This window comes from Gadus macrocephalus, chromosome 8 (assembly GCF_031168955.1).
Source record: "Gadus macrocephalus chromosome 8, ASM3116895v1".
Lineage (NCBI taxonomy): Eukaryota > Metazoa > Chordata > Actinopteri > Gadiformes > Gadidae > Gadus > Gadus macrocephalus.
Window position 1 is genome coordinate 4095951 of NC_082389.1, and position 17500 is coordinate 4113450.

Genomic DNA, 17500 nt, shown 5'->3' on the forward strand with positions numbered 1-17500 from the left:
GGAGGATGGGAGGGGAGCGCCGCGGTGACCTCGTTAAGGGATAACCGGCATTGATCAGATAAAAAAAAAGAAAAGAAAAGAAGAGAAGAGGCTGTCTTTCTCTGGCCGTGTCTGTCCTTCCACCCGTCTCTCTTTCATACCCCCCCTTCATTCTCTGAGAACAAGGCTGTCCTGCCACTGGGCGTTAAAACCACAACAAACCTCAGGTCTCAATAACAGCCACCCCTCCAGAGTCTCCGCTGCCCCTGAGCCAGCTGGCGGGGACCCAAGGTGGTCCCAGCTCCGATGCAGCGGGCCCCAGGCTGAGAAGGGGAAGTTGGGGTTTCGGTTTGTGATGCTTGGTTTGGTTTTGGGGGATGGGGGGCAAAGCAGAGCTATTGAAAGGAAGAGAGAGTTGATTGAACCCTTTCTACATCTCTGCTTGACTCCCTCGGTTTACGTAACCGAGAGACACAAGCAGAGATATGGAAGGGAAGAGAGACAGGGGTTCATTTCATCCGTAGGACCAATTGGAAGCCGTTGTTTGATAGAGAATCATCCCTCTCCGTTTAATGCGCGTGATTATTAACAGCAGCCGGTGCAATAAGACGTAAAGATGTTCTTAAATGCCCCCGTCACACACCTCTGTCTGCGCTCACATTCCTCCCTCACTTTCTACTCCGCTCGGGTTCCGTCTCATCTCTAATCCTCCCATCACCCTTTCTGCCTCCCCTCCCCGTCGCCGCCTTCCTCCCATTGTTGGGCCATGTTGGCGCTGGAGCTCTTCACAGGTAAGACAATCTAGCACATGTCCCTGCCCTAATTCCTGCTGGAGGACAGGAGCCCACCAGGCGGCAGGAGACCAGCTCCAACTCGATGGCGTCTCTCAGCGGAGGGGTGGAAATGGTCTGCGTTCATACGGCGTTCTTCTAACCAGTGGCCACCCAAAGCGCTTTACGCTTTATAAACATTCACCCGTTCATGCGCACATTCACACACCGACGGCGGCGCCGTCGGGAGCAGTTAGGATGAGGTGTCTTGCTCAGGGATGCTATGATTTGGGTGAAGGGTATGATTCAGTGCCTTGGGTTTGAGGGAAGGGGCAGGGGTAAGGGTAGAGCTGTGGTACGATTAAGGGGTTTAGTAAGGGGTTACAGTAAGGGTTAGCGGTAAGCGGTTCTGGAGAGCTAGGGGATGACTGTGTTTAGGGGGACAGGGGTAAGCGGTTAGGGTGAGCAGTTAGGGTTAGCAGCAGGGTTAGCAGTTAGCGGTTCTGAAGAGCTAGGGGATGAGTTTGTGGGTTCGGGTCTCCGTGTCCGGTGCCACCTGCCGTTTAGGAGAAGATCGCATGGCGTCATTACGGCCCAATCGGCGACGATGCCTCTCCCTGGCGGTGCGCGGAATCCATGGCCACTTCACCGCGACTGTGAACCCGACGCGACGGGTCGAGGTAAAGTTGAGGAGATCCTCACAACCAGAAAACAAAACAACGACCTCTCGCAATGGAAAAAAAAAACATACAAAGAAAGGCAAAGAAAAAAAACGAACCGGGCAGAGGTTTCTGGGAACCCGCCGAAGAATGGAAGAGGAACCGCAGGCTGAGCCAAGAAGCATTGGTTCCCTGACCCCCTGTGTTGTCTGCCTGGGCGACCCCTGCTGTGTGCATCCCCAGTAGCAGGGTGCGGTGCCTCCTCGCTGGAGAGCGCCCGTAACCGGAGAGGGGGACCATTATCCGGCCCGTTTCTGTGGAGAAGCCTAAACATGAGTGGGTCACAAAGGCAATCCGAGCCCGGGGTACGAGGCCTTGACACAAAGCAGCATCGCACGCAGACAATGGCTCACCTTAATACCTGCCCCGGTTTCCGCTCACCTGGGACTCACACCTGCGCATTCGTCAGATCTGCTTTGTTCCCGCTGAATATGTTTTGTGGGTGAGTTTGTGTGTGTGTGTTTGCATTTATGTATATGTGCTTTGTGTTTGTGTGTGTTTTTTGTGCTTTGGTGTCTGTCTGTCTGTCTGTCTGTCTGTCTGTCTGTCTGTCTGTCTGTCTGTCTGTCCGTCCGTCCGTCCGTCCGCCCGTCCGTCCGTCCGTCCGTCCGTCCGTCCGTCCGTCCGTCCGTCCGTCCGTCCGTCCGTCTGTCCGTCCGTCCGTCCCCCGCAGTCCGTCGGCCCTGTGTGTATCTGCACCCATATATATATACATATAACTGTTCTTTCAGGGAAATTATCATTGGCTATTTTAACTTCAATCCGTAGACGAAGAAATAGAGAAATTACAATGTACACAGCGGTAGCGAGGGAAATACGAGGACGACGTCGAGTGCCTTACGTAGGGGAGAGCACAATAGGGTGATGACGTTACACGTTGATGTCGGCAGGGTTGCTATGGCCGGTCGTTATGCGGAAACCGGAAAGACTGTCAGTCCTGTGTGTTCAAAGTTCGCTACGTCACAGCTGTTTCGAAAAGTGTGTTTCCATCTCCCATTTTGCGAATTTTCTCTCTTTCGCATTTCTCAAAAACCACCTCAAGTGAGCGGATAAACTTTTTTGCGAATTAGAGGATTTTTATGCGAATTTTGGTGTTTCCATCACCGTTTACTGATTCGATACTTCAAAGTTCGCATAAAATCAGGGGGATGGTGTAGTTACGACCTACTGAGCAAGTATATGGCTGTTTGGGAGAAATAATGTGAGGCAGTTTACTTACTTGAATTATAGTAGGCCTAATTTGGGTAATTTGAACTAATTAAATGTTTTACCGTTGCCGCTGCTAGTTAGATAGATAGATAGATAGATAGATAGATAGATAGACAGACAGACAGACAGACAGACAGACAGACAGACAGACAGACAGACAGACAGACAGACAGACAGACAGACAGACAGACAGACAGACAGACAGACAGACAGACAGACAGACAGACAGACAGACAGACAGACAGACAGACAGACAGACAGACAGACAGACAGACAGACAGACAGACAGACAGACAGACAGACAGACAGACAGACAGACAGACAGACAGACAGACAGACAGACAGACAGACAGACAGACAGACAGACAGACAGACAGACAGACAGACAGACAGACAGACAGACAGACAGACAGACAGACAGACAGACAGACAGACAGACAGACAGACAGACAGACAGACAGACAGACAGACAGACAGACAGACAGACAGACAGACAGACAGACAGACAGACAGACAGACAGACAGACAGACAGACAGACAGACAGACAGACAGACAGACAGACAGACAGACAGACAGACAGACAGACAGACAGACAGACAGACAGACAGACAGACAGACAGACAGACAGACAGACAGACAGACAGACAGACAGACAGACAGACAGACAGACAGACAGACAGACAGACAGACAGACAGACAGACAGACAGACAGACAGACAGACAGACAGACAGACAGACAGACAGACAGACAGACAGACAGACAGACAGACAGACAGACAGACAGACAGACAGACAGACAGACAGACAGACAGACAGACAGACAGACAGACAGACAGACAGACAGACAGACAGACAGACAGACAGACAGACAGACAGACAGACAGACAGACAGACAGACAGACAGACAGACAGACAGACAGACAGACAGACAGACAGACAGACAGACAGACAGACAGACAGACAGACAGACAGACAGACAGACAGACAGACAGACAGACAGACAGACAGACAGACAGACAGACAGACAGACAGACAGACAGACAGACAGACAGACAGACAGACAGACAGACAGACAGACAGACAGACAGACAGACAGACAGACAGACAGACAGACAGACAGACAGACAGACAGACAGACAGACAGACAGACAGACAGACAGACAGACAGACAGACAGACAGACAGACAGACAGACAGACAGACAGACAGACAGACAGACAGACAGACAGACAGACAGACAGACAGACAGACAGACAGACAGACAGACAGACAGACAGACAGACAGACAGACAGACAGACAGACAGACAGACAGACAGACAGACAGACAGACAGACAGACAGACAGACAGACAGACAGACAGACAGACAGACAGACAGACAGACAGACAGACAGACAGACAGACAGACAGACAGACAGACAGACAGACAGACAGACAGACAGACAGACAGACAGACAGACAGACAGACAGACAGACAGACAGACAGACAGACAGACAGACAGACAGACAGACAGACAGACAGACAGACAGACAGACAGACAGACAGACAGACAGACAGACAGACAGACAGACAGACAGACAGACAGACAGACAGACAGACAGACAGACAGACAGACAGACAGACAGACAGACAGACAGACAGACAGACAGACAGACAGACAGACAGACAGACAGACAGACAGACAGACAGACAGACAGACAGACAGACAGACAGACAGACAGACAGACAGACAGACAGACAGACAGACAGACAGACAGACAGACAGACAGACAGACAGACAGACAGACAGACAGACAGACAGACAGACAGACAGACAGACAGACAGACAGACAGACAGACAGACAGACAGACAGACAGACAGACAGACAGACAGACAGACAGACAGACAGACAGACAGACAGACAGACAGACAGACAGACAGACAGACAGACAGACAGACAGACAGACAGACAGACAGACAGACAGACAGACAGACAGACAGACAGACAGACAGACAGACAGACAGACAGACAGACAGACAGACAGACAGACAGACAGACAGACAGACAGACAGACAGACAGACAGACAGACAGACAGACAGACAGACAGACAGACAGACAGACAGACAGACAGACAGACAGACAGACAGACAGACAGACAGACAGACAGACAGACAGACAGACAGACAGACAGACAGACAGACAGACAGACAGACAGACAGACAGACAGACAGACAGACAGACAGATAGATAGATAGATAGATAGATAGATAGATAACTTTTATTGTCATTGCACATGTTACAGAGCAACGAAATTACCAGTTACATTCCGTCCAAGAAACATAAAAGACAGTGTGGGGAGACAGGACGGAGAGACTGTCAGGCGCTTGTTTGATAAGAAACATGCTGCCCTCTTTAGAAAAGGAAAAATAAAAAGCTAAACAAGAGGGTAACGAGGGAAAAAAAAGTCAATACCCCAAACTATGCTCCTTTAAGGGGGGCACAGTGTAGGGATTAGCAAAAAAAACACCTCAACACATAAGCAACATATCAAAAACATCACAAACACATGTGGGAGGGTACCGGGGAGGGGAGGTGTCACAGCTCAGACCCCGGGAGGAGGACGCAGCCAGCGGGCGCATCGCATCACACACGGCGTACTGTACTGCAACGAGGGACGGGGAGGGGGAGGAGTCCAGAAGGCGGCGAGTCCAGGGAGTGTGTGTGTGTGTGTGTGTGTGTGTGTGTGTGTGTGTGTGTGTGTGAGCCCAGGGACTCCATCTCCACCCAGACTCAACAGTGTCTCTCCCGTCTGATGATGGTGACGAGGACACGGCCGTCGCCGTGGAGACGACCACGAAGAGTTCCGAACCAGAGACCAAGTTCAAGGGAGGTGGAGGATGGGGGGAGGGGTGGCAGGGCATCTGTCTGCATAACAACCAGGGGAGAGGTGAGATATCAGCCTTCCAAGGCCGAAGTAGGGGAGCCGAATAAAGATAACGATTGCTTTGGGTCAGGCCGACTCTGCGATTTTTCGCCAACCTTAAAGTCTCTCTGACACTCTCTGTAGTGATCCAACCCCAGAATCCAAAAAGCCGAATTGGCCGAAATTCGATGGCCCGTTTAAGCCCGGTCCAACTTCACCAGAACGGTATCCAATTTGCGATTTTGTTCGCACATCGCATGAGTCTGTGTGTCGGCAGCCGCCCCGGCACAAACCACCAATGACGGGCAGCTTCTCAATAGCCGAATATGCTGCCATCGCCGGGAGGGAAACTGGTGAGCTGAATGTAAGCTACCGCAGGGAACAACAAAAAAATATGGACTGGGGCGGGAGCACGGGGTGACCGGCTGGCCAGGGAGCTGGAGTGGGGCAGAACGGAGGGATGTCAGGCGGGTGCCGGGTGGCCAGAAAAAATGCCCCAGGGCATGGCAGGGAGCTTCAGGCGGACGGCCTAGGGGGCAAGCAGAGGCCTGCAGCGGCAAAGACGAAGACGAGGTAGAGGGCGGCCCCCTTCTGGAAGGTTCTGGAAGGTTTGGAAGTAGTGTTGGCTCGGTCGTTCGCGAACCGGTTCGAATGAACGAGTCTTTAGGACGGACCGAACCGAACCGGTTCGTTTCTCTCGTTCGTCTCGTTCACCATTCGATTCACCGGAAACTCGACTGAACGAGTTTCCGGTAGCACTAACTCCTCTGAGTCTGACTGACTCAGGTGAGAACCGTGCAATGGCGTGCATGCCATGATGCGATTCAACGCTACCGGAAACTAGGCTGATTCGCGAACGACTCCTCCCAGTTCATTCGAGTTCCCGGTGAATCGATTCACCGGAAACTCGACTGAGCTGGGAGGAGTCGTTTGTTCGTTCAGCCTGGTTTCAGGCAGCGGTAAATCGCATCATGGAATGCACGCCATTGCACGGTTCTCACCTGAGTCAGTCAGACCCAGTGGAGTTAGTGCTACCGGAAACTCGACTGAACGAACGAAACGAACGAACGATTCGCGAACGACTCCTCTTGGCGAACTGAATCACGCGAACTGGGTCACGGAAACAAATCATTAAATCCACCACTATTTGGAAGGCGGGACCCCTCTGGAAGGGAAGGTAGAGGGCGCGCCCCTTCTGGAAGGTTTAGAAGGTGGGACAGGCAGGCAGGTAGGACCTAATAGCAGACAGTTCGGTTAAAGGATAATTTTATTGACGCAAAAGGCAAGGAACACAGGGAAAACCTAACACAGCTAACACACAGGACACAACTCACCACGAACTACAATGATCCGACAAGGAACAAAGGAAAGACAAGGGCTTAAATACTAAACACAGGGCACGCAACGAGTAACAGCTGGAACGCAGGAGGGAAACTTGACATTGGGGAGAAACAAGACAGAGATACTAAAGTAAAACAGGAAACACACCAAAACAAGACAAGGAAACAGACAGACCATGACAGTAAGTCCTTTACAGTGAAATGCATACTTCTATGGAGTGCCGTTTGTACACTTTTGCCCCTGAGAACATGCTTTTATGAAGGCTCAACAGACAGACCCCGACCTATCTATCGCTACAAAATCACCTTATTTGTTATGTTATTTTTAGTGAGCCACTGATCATTGTGCACTTATTCCAGAATTTGCTCAAGCTTTGCTTACTATTTTTTTTACTATACTATACTATTTATCTGATGCATGTGAATCAACAGCATTTGACATTTTCAAGTTACCCACACAGAATTTGATCAATCTATATTTCTTATGTTTTTATTGGGTGGCCGTAGGGGTGGCCCAGCCCAATCATATTATTATTCTTAGTCTGGAGGTTAATGCTCAGTCATTGTGTGTGTGTGTGTGTGTGTGTGTGTGTGTGTGTGTGTGTGTGTGTGTGTGTGTGTGTGTGTGTGTGTGTGTGTGTGTGTGTGTGTGTGTGTGTGTGTGTGTGTGTGTGTTTGGCAGTTTGGCCTAGACAGGTCACAGGCCCATTCCAATTTTTTGTATTTTACATAAAAAAACAAAATATAGCAGAGTTAAGGCTTTCAGAACTCTAACATTCTTATTTTTGACCCGCCAACACACGTGGGTGACAAGTCGACAAGACAAACCGTGTCACACCGTATTCTGTTATACATTAACTGCCTACTCCTCAGTAGCCTATAGACAAGGGTGGATTACTGTACAAATCAACGGCACTACTGCCCTCTAGTGGTCAGATGTACGTACACTCTAAAACATAATCTATGAAAGTTATGTTTTAATCCGCCTCTACTCTCTCTATTGTTTTAGTGTTAGCAAACCCCCGGACTACCACTGCCGCAATGTTGAAAACGGAACAGGAAGCGTTAGTTAACCACGGGGGCCTGAAGGGGATCATAATGTGTCGATATCGCGCCAAATGTGCTCTAATCTTCCTCCTCCTCGCAACCTCTGGTCTCATGTTCCTGCTGCGCAACATTCTCACTCTGGTTAGTGTTGCATCGGTCATTGTGTGTGTGTGTGTGTGTGTGTGTGTGTGTGTGTGTGTGTGTGTGTGTGTGTGTGTGTGTGTGTGTGTGTGTGTGTGTGTGTGTGTGTGTGTGTGTGTGTGTGTGTGTGTGAGAGAAAAAGTAACATTTTGTTTAATTCCTGAGTTACTTAGTGGGCCTAGAACAAAATATACTATTTGTGATCCTTTATTATATTTATACACCTTAATAATAGCACGTATTTCTTTTTATTGCACTATAAAAAATGAAAGATAGTGTTTTTTGGGGGACATCACACCTCCTCTTTTGTGTAGCACCCATCTCAGTGATATCAACCAGTATGCACCATAAACCTCCCCAAACCTCCCCAAACGCTGGCTATCACAGCTGAAAAGTAAGGAATGACGCGGATGATCATTATATATATGTATTTTACGGTATGTGCAAACTATGCAAGCAGTACGAACCAAAATGTGTAATCCAGGCCCTCACGCATGGCAATACACCGATTTGTCATGTGTCCGCACCTCTGTAAAGGTTCGGACCGGCTCGGCAAACAGAGGTCTCGACCTGCCCGTCCACAGCAACATGAAGGCAAACACTGACTAGTTTTCAAGACAACTGCTCAAGGACATGGTCACCTTCACATTAAACCAAACTTCTCTACTTGTCCTCCTCAGAAGCTGGGCTGGCAGAACAGCAACCGCGCAGCCTTCGCCCAGATGAGGCCCGCCCCTCCGTACCAAACCCACACCTTCTGCAGCCACCTGGGCCTGGAGCCCACCCCCGACGAAGCCCTGGAGGATCGCCACCTCCTCAAAGCCATCGCCTGGCCCAAGCTCCCCGCCCGCCCCGCCCCTGTGCCCCTTAACCAGACCAGCGACCCCGTGCACAGCCTGCTCACCGTCCTGCCCTCAAAGGGCCAGAAGGAGTGGCATGTTGGGGACCAGCTGGAGGCCCTGGTCCACATGCACGACTTCCAGGGCAGTCCCAAGCGCCACGGCGGGGACTTCCTGGTGGCCCGGCTGCACTCCCCGGTGATGGGGGCCGGGGTGGCGGGCAAGGTTGTGGATCACCTCAACGGCTCCTACTCGGCACTGTTCCCCCTGCTGTGGGGGGGTCCGGCCCAGGTGCAGATCACCATGGTGCACTCCAGCGAGGCTGTGGCCGTGCTGCAGCGGCTCCGCGAGGAGCGGCCCAACCGGGTCTTCTTCAAGAGTCTGTTCCGCTCGGGCGAGCTGCCACCCAACTACCCGCAGCAAACCATGTGCAACTACACAAACCTCCACACGGGGGAGCCCTGGTACTGCTTGAAGCCTGAGCTGCTGAGCTGTGACACCAGGATCAACCACGCCATGGGGGGCTACGAGAATCCCCTCTTCACCAACCAAGAAGCGCTGCTATTTCAGAGGTCTGGCACTTTATGATGCTTTTCTAGTTCATGTCATTTATAACATTGGAAAAATTTGTTTTATCTTTCTTTGTTTTTTTGCCCGCAGCCGTATAAACATCAAAGTTATCATCCCTACGTCAGGACCAGATCTTATGGAGGAGGTTGCTCATGTGGTGGTGGTGCCCAGTTTTGTGTGTTTCTTCTTTTGAAATGTCTTGTCATACTCATATCCCAGATGAAACAGAGTTAGAAAGCAGCACCATCAAAGCAGAGCCGGACAAGTGCACCCCTTCTGGCTATTACTACCAAGGCACTTGGAGGCCCCTCTGTGGAACTTCTGTTCGCCAGTTTAACGACTCCTCGTCCATCACGCAGTGCCTTACTGGCAAGGTGATCCATATGTACGGAGACTCCACGATGAGGCAGTGGTTTGAGTACCTCAGCGCTTTCATACCAGGTGAGCACCGACTTTATCTCTGTGTGCACGATGCTCTGACCCTTATTCATTTCCCATTGTTCATTTCCAATGTGCGCGTTCTTTCGGTCATTCCTTCAAATCAGATTTCAACCTGCACCGTTCAAAGAACGTGGGCCCCTTGATGGCGTTGGACTTTAAAAACAACATCCTGATGAACTACCGCTGCCACGGTCCGCCCATCAGAATCCTCCCTGTCAGCACCAGCGAGCTACGCTACGTCGCCGATGAGCTGGACGGCCTGGCCGGAGGCCCCGACACCGTGGTGGTCTTCAGCATCTGGGCCCACTTCACATCTTTCCCCATTGAGGTCTACATTCGCTGCATGCGGCACATCCGCCAGGCGCTAGTACGGCTCCTGGACCGGGGCCCCGGAACCCTCGTGATAATCCGCTCGGCCAACTTTGTGGCCATGGACCAGACGACAAGCAAGCACAGCAGCGACTGGTACTCGCTGCAGATCGACACGGTTCTCAGGACCATGTTCAAGGGCCTGGGTGTTGTGTTTGTGGATGCCTGGGAGATGACCTTAGCCCATAATAGCCCCCACAACATCCACCCGCCCCCGCAGATAATCAAGAACATGGTGAATCTCATCCTGTCTCATGTGTGCCCTGACAAGAAGAAGAGCGAATGGAAAACAAAGAAGGGGGGGGGGAGAAGTTGATTCAGATTCATGTGATTGGGGAGCAGGTTGGCGTTAAGCACCTTGCTAAAGGATGCCTGGAGGTAGTCTCAGGACTTTGGAGATCGAACCCAGTATCTATCGACACCCTAGCCATTACGGTTTGGCCCCCCAGCTGACAAACTGATTGTAAATCAGAAAAAAAAAAAAAAAAAGGGGAGGAAAAGAAAGAAAGAAGAGGAGGAAAAACGGGAAAAGACAGCAATACAGTAACTTTAATTTGTTTATCTTTAATGTAGGCCTGGCTGGCTATATAGCCAACTGGTCACTTTGTCGGGCTCTCAGTCACCTTTCTATCTTTAATTCTCTGGAGTGAACTGTTCCCTATACATAACTCCGCTTAATATATGGCTATTGATTTAATTTATTCACTTATCGAAGCAATATGTGATTTTAAATGTGGTTTTATTATTTAGTAAATACAAATAGTCCGGCAGCAGTTGTCAGGGCGTAGCGCGTTGCCAAGCAACGTGTCAACAACTTAACCAGAGTTAGCTAGTCATGCAGTGTTTGTTTTAAAAAAGAAAAGGAACGGCAGCTCTTAACATAGCTGGTCCGCTGCTCAATCCAAACCCCCACACTTCAATGAAAATCAAAACATGTCAGCTATGTACATAGGTCCATAACAGTTTGTAACCCACAGTAAAATGGGGGTAATATCCTTAAATTGTCCAATGCATTGTAGTAACCATTGTTGGAGCAGTGTATATTTACAAGCTGATTTTGGATGATGGTTTGTGGTTTGCATATCTTACATTTCCCATGTCTTTCATATAATAATATATTATTGTATTCTTTTTACACTTCACTTGAGTGCTTGTTTAATCTCTGGTTAGAACCAAACGATATAGACCATACAACATTTAATTGTATTTCCAATAATTTGAATCTGAACTGAACTCCTATCTATTATTTTGCTTATGAATGCCTTTAGCAAAAATCATGCATTTCTTTGCAGTATTTTGGTAGTGGAATTACTGTGCGATCCAAAGGGGTAGGGGGCGCCAGCAAAAATCTTGCCTATAGGGCGCCAAATTGGTCAGGGCCGGGTGCCAAAAAGTGATCAGCTGCCAGAAAGTGATTTCAGCCGCGGGAGCGCGCACAGCCTGTTACTAGGCTTTATCGCCTCGAAACGTGTGTGCGGCAGCAAAGTCTGATCAGTCATACTAGTCAATAGCACTACAGGACTATTGTCCGTGAGTCAATTAGGCCTATCCTTCTTTATGTTTTTAAACCACTGTTATCGAAATTATTTCTGTGTGTCTTTTTCATTCAATAAAACATGTATTTTCTTACTATGCATTATTTTCCCAGTTTACAGATTTTTCAAGAAGAAGTTTTTTTCTTCTCAAAATGAATTGATAACATTCATGAGTAGGTCCTCCTATCACATTAAATAGATTAGGGTTCAAACTGACACTATAACATTCATGTGGGCTATGCGGGGTAGATAAGAACAAATCCAGTCTCTTTTATCAGCTGTAATACGTTTTAAAGCGAAAATATGAAACATTGGAGTCGTTTTCCGCCTGCCAGAAAATAATCTCAAGCCCTCTCTTGGTACTGAAATGTTTTATATGCCTTAAAATGAGTTGATAGCATTCATAAGTATCACATTATATCCCATCCTGTGTCTATTACCAGCTGAAACACCTTTACATGGGCAAATATAAGACATTTCAGTCGTTTCCCTCCTGCCAGAAAATGATCTGAAGCCGAATCTTGTAGTTAAAATGATATTTCTGCTCCAAACTGACACTATAACATTCATGTGGGCTATATGGGGTAGATAAGAACAAATCCTGTCTCTTTTATCAGCTATTTTAAAGCGAAAATATGACACATTGGAGTCATTTTCCTCCTGCCTGAAAATGATGATACTGAAAAGTTTTATATGCTTTAAAATGTAAAATTTTCTGCCAGAAAATGATCTCAAGCCGAATCTTGTAGTTAAAATGGTATGATATATGCAGCTTTTTATTTCATCACTGATAATCAGTTTTTGTAGGAATCCAAACTTTTGAAAAATTACAAGGAAAAATGAGGAGACAGTCGCCGCTTCCCTTTTCATACCGCTCACCTGCGTCTGATCGCCCTCCTCATCACCGGTGTTTCCCCCTTTGCGTTGAGTGCGGCCGCGCCAATGCGGTCCCTGGCGCCCTCTGGGGGAAGAGGGCGGTAGACCGCCTGTATCACCTGCCCCCTGGGCTTCCAGGGCCGCTGTGTCGGCGCCGGGTTGCCACGGTGTGTATTCGGGTGTGTGTGTGTGTGTGTGTGTGTGTGTGTGTGTGTGTGTGTGTGTGTGTGTGTGTGTGTGTGTGTGTGTGTGTGTGTGTGTGTGTGTGTGTGTGTGTGTGTGTGTGTGTGTGTGTGTGTGTGTGTGTGTGTGTGTGTGTGTGTGTGTGTGTGTGTGTGTGTGTGTGTGTGTGTGTGTGTGTGTGTGTGTGTGTGTGTGTGTGTGTGTGTGTGTGTGTGTGTGTGTTTGGGTGTGTGTGCATGCGTGCGTGCGTGCGCGTGTGTGTGTGTGTGTGTGTGTGCAGTGCTGGTGGGCTCCATGGGGCTGAGGGGTGTGTGTGTGTGGGGAACACACAGACTGTGGACTCTCAGTAAACATTGGGCGGGTTAGTGATTAACAACAGTCTAAACACCAGCAGTCTGATACCAGGACGCCACCAGCACACGTAAGTTGTCTTAAGACCCTTCCTCCTGTGGTCTGAGCTCTTCTTCTGTCTCCAGGACCTAGGACCCAGACCTAGCCCTAGCATTAGCACTAGCACTAGCCCCGCGGTGGGCCACTTGAGGGTCAAAGGTCAGTAGCGTAGACTTGCTGTGTGTTAAGGCTCCCTGAGAGGGCCAGCTCTGTCATGCCCGAGAGGGCCAGCTCTGTCTCACGTTTGGGTTTTCGCCGATAACAAGATGTCAAAATTAACCTTGTCTTGGATGTGATTTAGTTTGATTGTTTCGTTATCGTTGACCTGATTTCCTTGTACCTTGTACCTGGTCTGTGTCTCATGTTACATACTCAAATACTCCATACTGCAATCAATATATTTATTGATGACCACACGTTCACATTTAAATGCATCAGATCCGAGTTGGGTCTTCGATACTCATTTTGAATCTGGTCATCAAAAATACGTTCCGTACTTATTGGTTCAGTACTTATTTGCAAACACGATTCAACTTTGCACTTAGATGTACTAACACCCTTCGAATTTTCACTTAGATGTACTACCACGATTCAAATGTTCATTTAGATGTACTCCCACGATTCAAATGTCATTAAAATGCGGATGGAATGCCTATTCCATCCACAGCTGACAGTCAACCGTGAGTAAAAATAAACGCAGAAGGGCAACACTGCAGAGATCTCCATTGGCGGACACTCTCCTCGTCTCCGCGTCCTATTGGCTAGCTGGTGATTGATGTCATGGCCAGACTCCTCCTCTGTGTGTCAGTGGCCATAGCGCTCTGCTCCACATACGCGGTCTGCATGTCAGGTAGGATCCGCCGGCTCCTCTGACCTTCTCCTCCTCCTCCTCCTGGCTCCACCTCCTCCTCCTCTTCCTCCTTCTCCTTCCTCTCCTCCTCCCTCTCCTCCACCTCCTCCTCCTCCTCCTCCTCCTGCTCTCACACTGAACCCCTCACACTGAACCCCTTAGCGCTCTTGGTTCTGCTCTGAACGCGTTCTTCCGTCATACACTCATCTCACACGGCAGACTTTAGATTAATGCAATTCAATTCAATTTTATTTTTCTAGCCCTTAATCATCAAAGGGCTTAACAGGCCGTATATTTATGACCCCCTATGTGCCCAAGTGAAACGGATGACCTAGGCAGATAGTGATCATGCAATGTAGAAAGCACTCTGATTGGCATAGGATACAGCCAATGAGGCACAGTGAATCAGCAGCCTTAGGAGAGTGAAGTTAGTTTAGATATCATTATGAAATAGGCAATTATGCTATGAAGCTATGTGAGAGCCTTTTCAAGTGGTCCGTCTTGAAGGAGCCAGACTGTGGAGACAAAGCCTTTTCCTTCGATTTGTCGAGAGGTGGATCCATCGCGGCACCATCCTGTTCTATCATAGCTCTTCTACCCAGACTGGATATTTTGTATAGGTTCTGCTTGTGTGGTTCTCATGTTCCTGTATGTATGGTTCTGTATGTTCCGGTATCTATGATTCTTATGTGGTTTTGTATGTGTGGATCTGCATGTGTGGTTCTGCATGTTCCTGTATGTATGGTTCTGCATGTGTGGTTCTGTGTGGGTGGTTCTTCGTTTCTGTATGGTTCTATACGTGTGGCTCTGCATGTATAGTTCTGTATTCATGCTACTTCATGTTCCTGTATGTTTCTCTATGTGTGGTTCTCCATGTTCCTGTATGTTCCTGTACGTGTGGCTCTGCATGTTGTCTACATGGTTCCGTGTGGTTCTCTCAGTGTTCTCCAGTGGCCCTAAAGCCCACACGGTTCTGCGGTCCAAGCGGGCCAACAGCTGGCTGGAGGAGCTGAAGCCGGCCAATAAGGAGCGGGAGTGCATTGAGGAGCGCTGTGACTTCGAGGAGGCCCGGGAGATCTTCGGGACCAAGGAGGCCACGGTGAGGCCGGCATGGTACCCCCTAAGGGGGGGTACCCCCTGCTGGGTGGTACCCCCGACGGGGTGGTATACCCCCTGGGGTCACTGTCCCAACACAGCTCCCTGTTATGTGTGGTGCACAAGTTCTGTGTGATAAGCAATGTACGTAAGGAATACTTCCCTCTCTGTGATTAGTAGTGGTTCATTACGTGATTAGCAGTCGTTCATTAAGTGATTAGCAGTAGTTCATTGTGTGATTAGTAGTAGTTCATTTAGTGATTAGTAGTGGTTCATAAAGTGATTAGTATTAGTTCATGAAGGGATTTACTCAGTGATTACTTTTGCATTGAGGGCATTTAGTAGACGCTTTTATCCAAAGCGACCTAAGTGGATTTGTCAGAAGAAAGAGAAACAATATATCAGTAAGGATGTTCAAAGAACCAAGTTCCAAGAACAAACAATCAATAGGTTAACCCATTCCCTGTATGCAACAAACATAGCTAGGATAACATGCTACACAATGCTAAGTACTATTTTGAAGGAGTCATATTATTAGGAGTAATTCCCTCTACTACTACTGATGAGTAGTAGTTTATTAAGCTTTGAGCAGACGTTCACTTGTGGCTACGAATCATGAGGCACTCCGTTTAAATATCATCTCACAACCTTATGAGGCCTTCCAAATGTATCATCAACTAACGTGATAGCTTATCAGTCAGAAATCTTCCATGATCCATTCACATTATTAGGGTGCCGGGGAAAGTGGGGTCCCTACTCTGAGATTGGAAAACGCTGCTCTCAACTCTTGATACAAAGTGACTATATCACGGTTATAAAGGGTAAGGTAATGGCGAATAATACGAAAGACCGTATGAATTCATGTCACTGTCTGTTGTGGTGTTTCAGTTGGAGTTCTGGACCGTTTACACAGGTAGGAACAGAATATAAAGTGTACCCCTTTAAATTTCCCCCAGATACATAATTGCATCAGTGTATCCAATGAGTCGAGTGATTGTTCAGTGTTGATCATGTATCGGGTTTCTTGCTCGCTTGGGTGAATGGTTTCCCTATATCCGGGGTCTACCTCCAGGCATTCTGTAGCGTGTGTCAGTGAGTGTGAATTCACTGTCGTCCAATTGACGTTGGTTCCAAGTGTCTGCTAAATGGGTTTTACACCATGGACTTACTTTGGTTCACTGGGAATGGTTGTAATCGGTCCATTGTGATAGGTTCACTGTAATTGGCCCATGTTGTCATATGTCCACTGTAATTGGCCCATGCTGTCATTGGTCCACTGTAATTGTCCGACTGTAATTGGCCACTGTAATTGATCCACTGTTAATGGCACGCTGTAATTGGTCAATGTTGCAATTGGACTACTGTAATTGGTCCACTGTAATTGGCCCTTGTTGCAATTGGCCAATGCCGTGATTGGTCCACTGAAATTGGTTCACTGTAATTGGTCTACTGTAATTGGTCCATGGTAATTTATCCACTGAAATGGGTCCACTGCAATGGGTCCATGTAATTGGTTCACTGTAATTGGCCAATGCTGCAATTGGTCCAATGTAATTGATGCACTTTAAATGGTCCACTGAAATGGGTCCACTGTAATTGGCCCATGTTGCAATTGGTCCACTGTTATTGGAAGCCCCGGCTGGCCCTGCAGTGAGCTGACCCTGACTTGTGTTCAGATGGAAACCAGTGTATCCCCAACCAGTGTGTGAACGGCTCCTGCGTAGACCTGTACCAGGCGTTTGCATGCCACTGCAACCCGGGCTACGAGGGCAAGTACTGCGACCAGCGTGAGTCCATTAGTAGTACGGTCGTAGTTAGTAGAACACGTTGTGTTTCTTCGAACTAACCATCCCTCAACTCATACCTAAACTACCTAACACTCCTTCAACTCTTACCTAAACTACCTAACCCTCCTTCAACTCTTACCTAAACTACCTAACACTCCTTCAACTCTTACCTAAACTACCTAACCCTCCTTCAACTCTTACCTAAACTACCTAACCCTCCTTCAACTCTTACCTAAACTACCTAACCCTCCTTCAACTCTTACCTAAACTACCTAACCCTCCTTCAACTCATACCTAAACTACCTATGTGTGTGTGTGTGTGTGTGTGTGTGTGTGTGTGTGTGTGTGTGTGTGTGTGTGCAATTGCTTGAGTGTGTGTGTGTGTGTGTGTGTGTGTGTGTGTGTGTGTGTGTGTGTGTGTATGTGCGTGTGTGTGTGTGTGTGTGTGTGTGTGT

The 17500-nt window shown here is 48.4% G+C and overlaps 4 protein-coding genes across 6 annotated transcripts in view; 3 read left to right on the forward strand and 1 right to left on the reverse strand.

Moving 5' to 3' along the window:
• The window catches only part of LOC132462676 (inner ear-specific collagen-like), a 5486-nt gene extending 5454 nt beyond the window's left edge, over positions 1 to 32 (reverse strand). The window contains exon 1 of the mRNA XM_060058340.1: positions 1 to 32. This exon is cut by the window's left edge and continues 151 nt beyond it. The gene's annotated coding sequence lies outside the window, so the exon portion shown is untranslated.
• The window catches only part of wdr33 (WD repeat domain 33), a 373687-nt gene that overhangs the window by 322254 nt on the left and 33933 nt on the right, over positions 1 to 17500 (forward strand). The gene's annotated exons all lie outside the window — the stretch shown is intronic.
• LOC132462544 (NXPE family member 3-like) lies at positions 7911 to 10794 on the forward strand. Its single transcript, XM_060058101.1, has 5 exons — positions 7911 to 8116; positions 8794 to 9521; positions 9610 to 9664; positions 9750 to 9960; positions 10065 to 10794. Exons 1-5 carry the CDS (start codon positions 7964 to 7966, stop codon positions 10643 to 10645), a joined length of 1728 nt encoding a protein of 575 aa, XP_059914084.1. The 5' UTR covers positions 7911 to 7963; the 3' UTR covers positions 10646 to 10794.
• Positions 13202 to 17500, forward strand: part of proca (protein C (inactivator of coagulation factors Va and VIIIa), a) — an 8312-nt gene continuing 4013 nt past the window's right edge. Inside the window, exons 1-5 of one of the 2 annotated variants that reach the window (XM_060058133.1) lie at positions 13202 to 13344; positions 13981 to 14163; positions 15105 to 15262; positions 16147 to 16171; positions 16935 to 17045. In XM_060058133.1, coding sequence (XP_059914116.1) covers positions 14094 to 14163; positions 15105 to 15262; positions 16147 to 16171; positions 16935 to 17045 — 364 coding nt within the window. In that variant the 5' untranslated portion in view covers positions 13202 to 13344; positions 13981 to 14093. Of the gene's footprint in view, positions 13473 to 13980; positions 14164 to 15104; positions 15263 to 16146; positions 16172 to 16934; positions 17046 to 17500 lie in introns of both variants that reach the window. The other variant, XM_060058134.1, reaches the window with a different exon arrangement.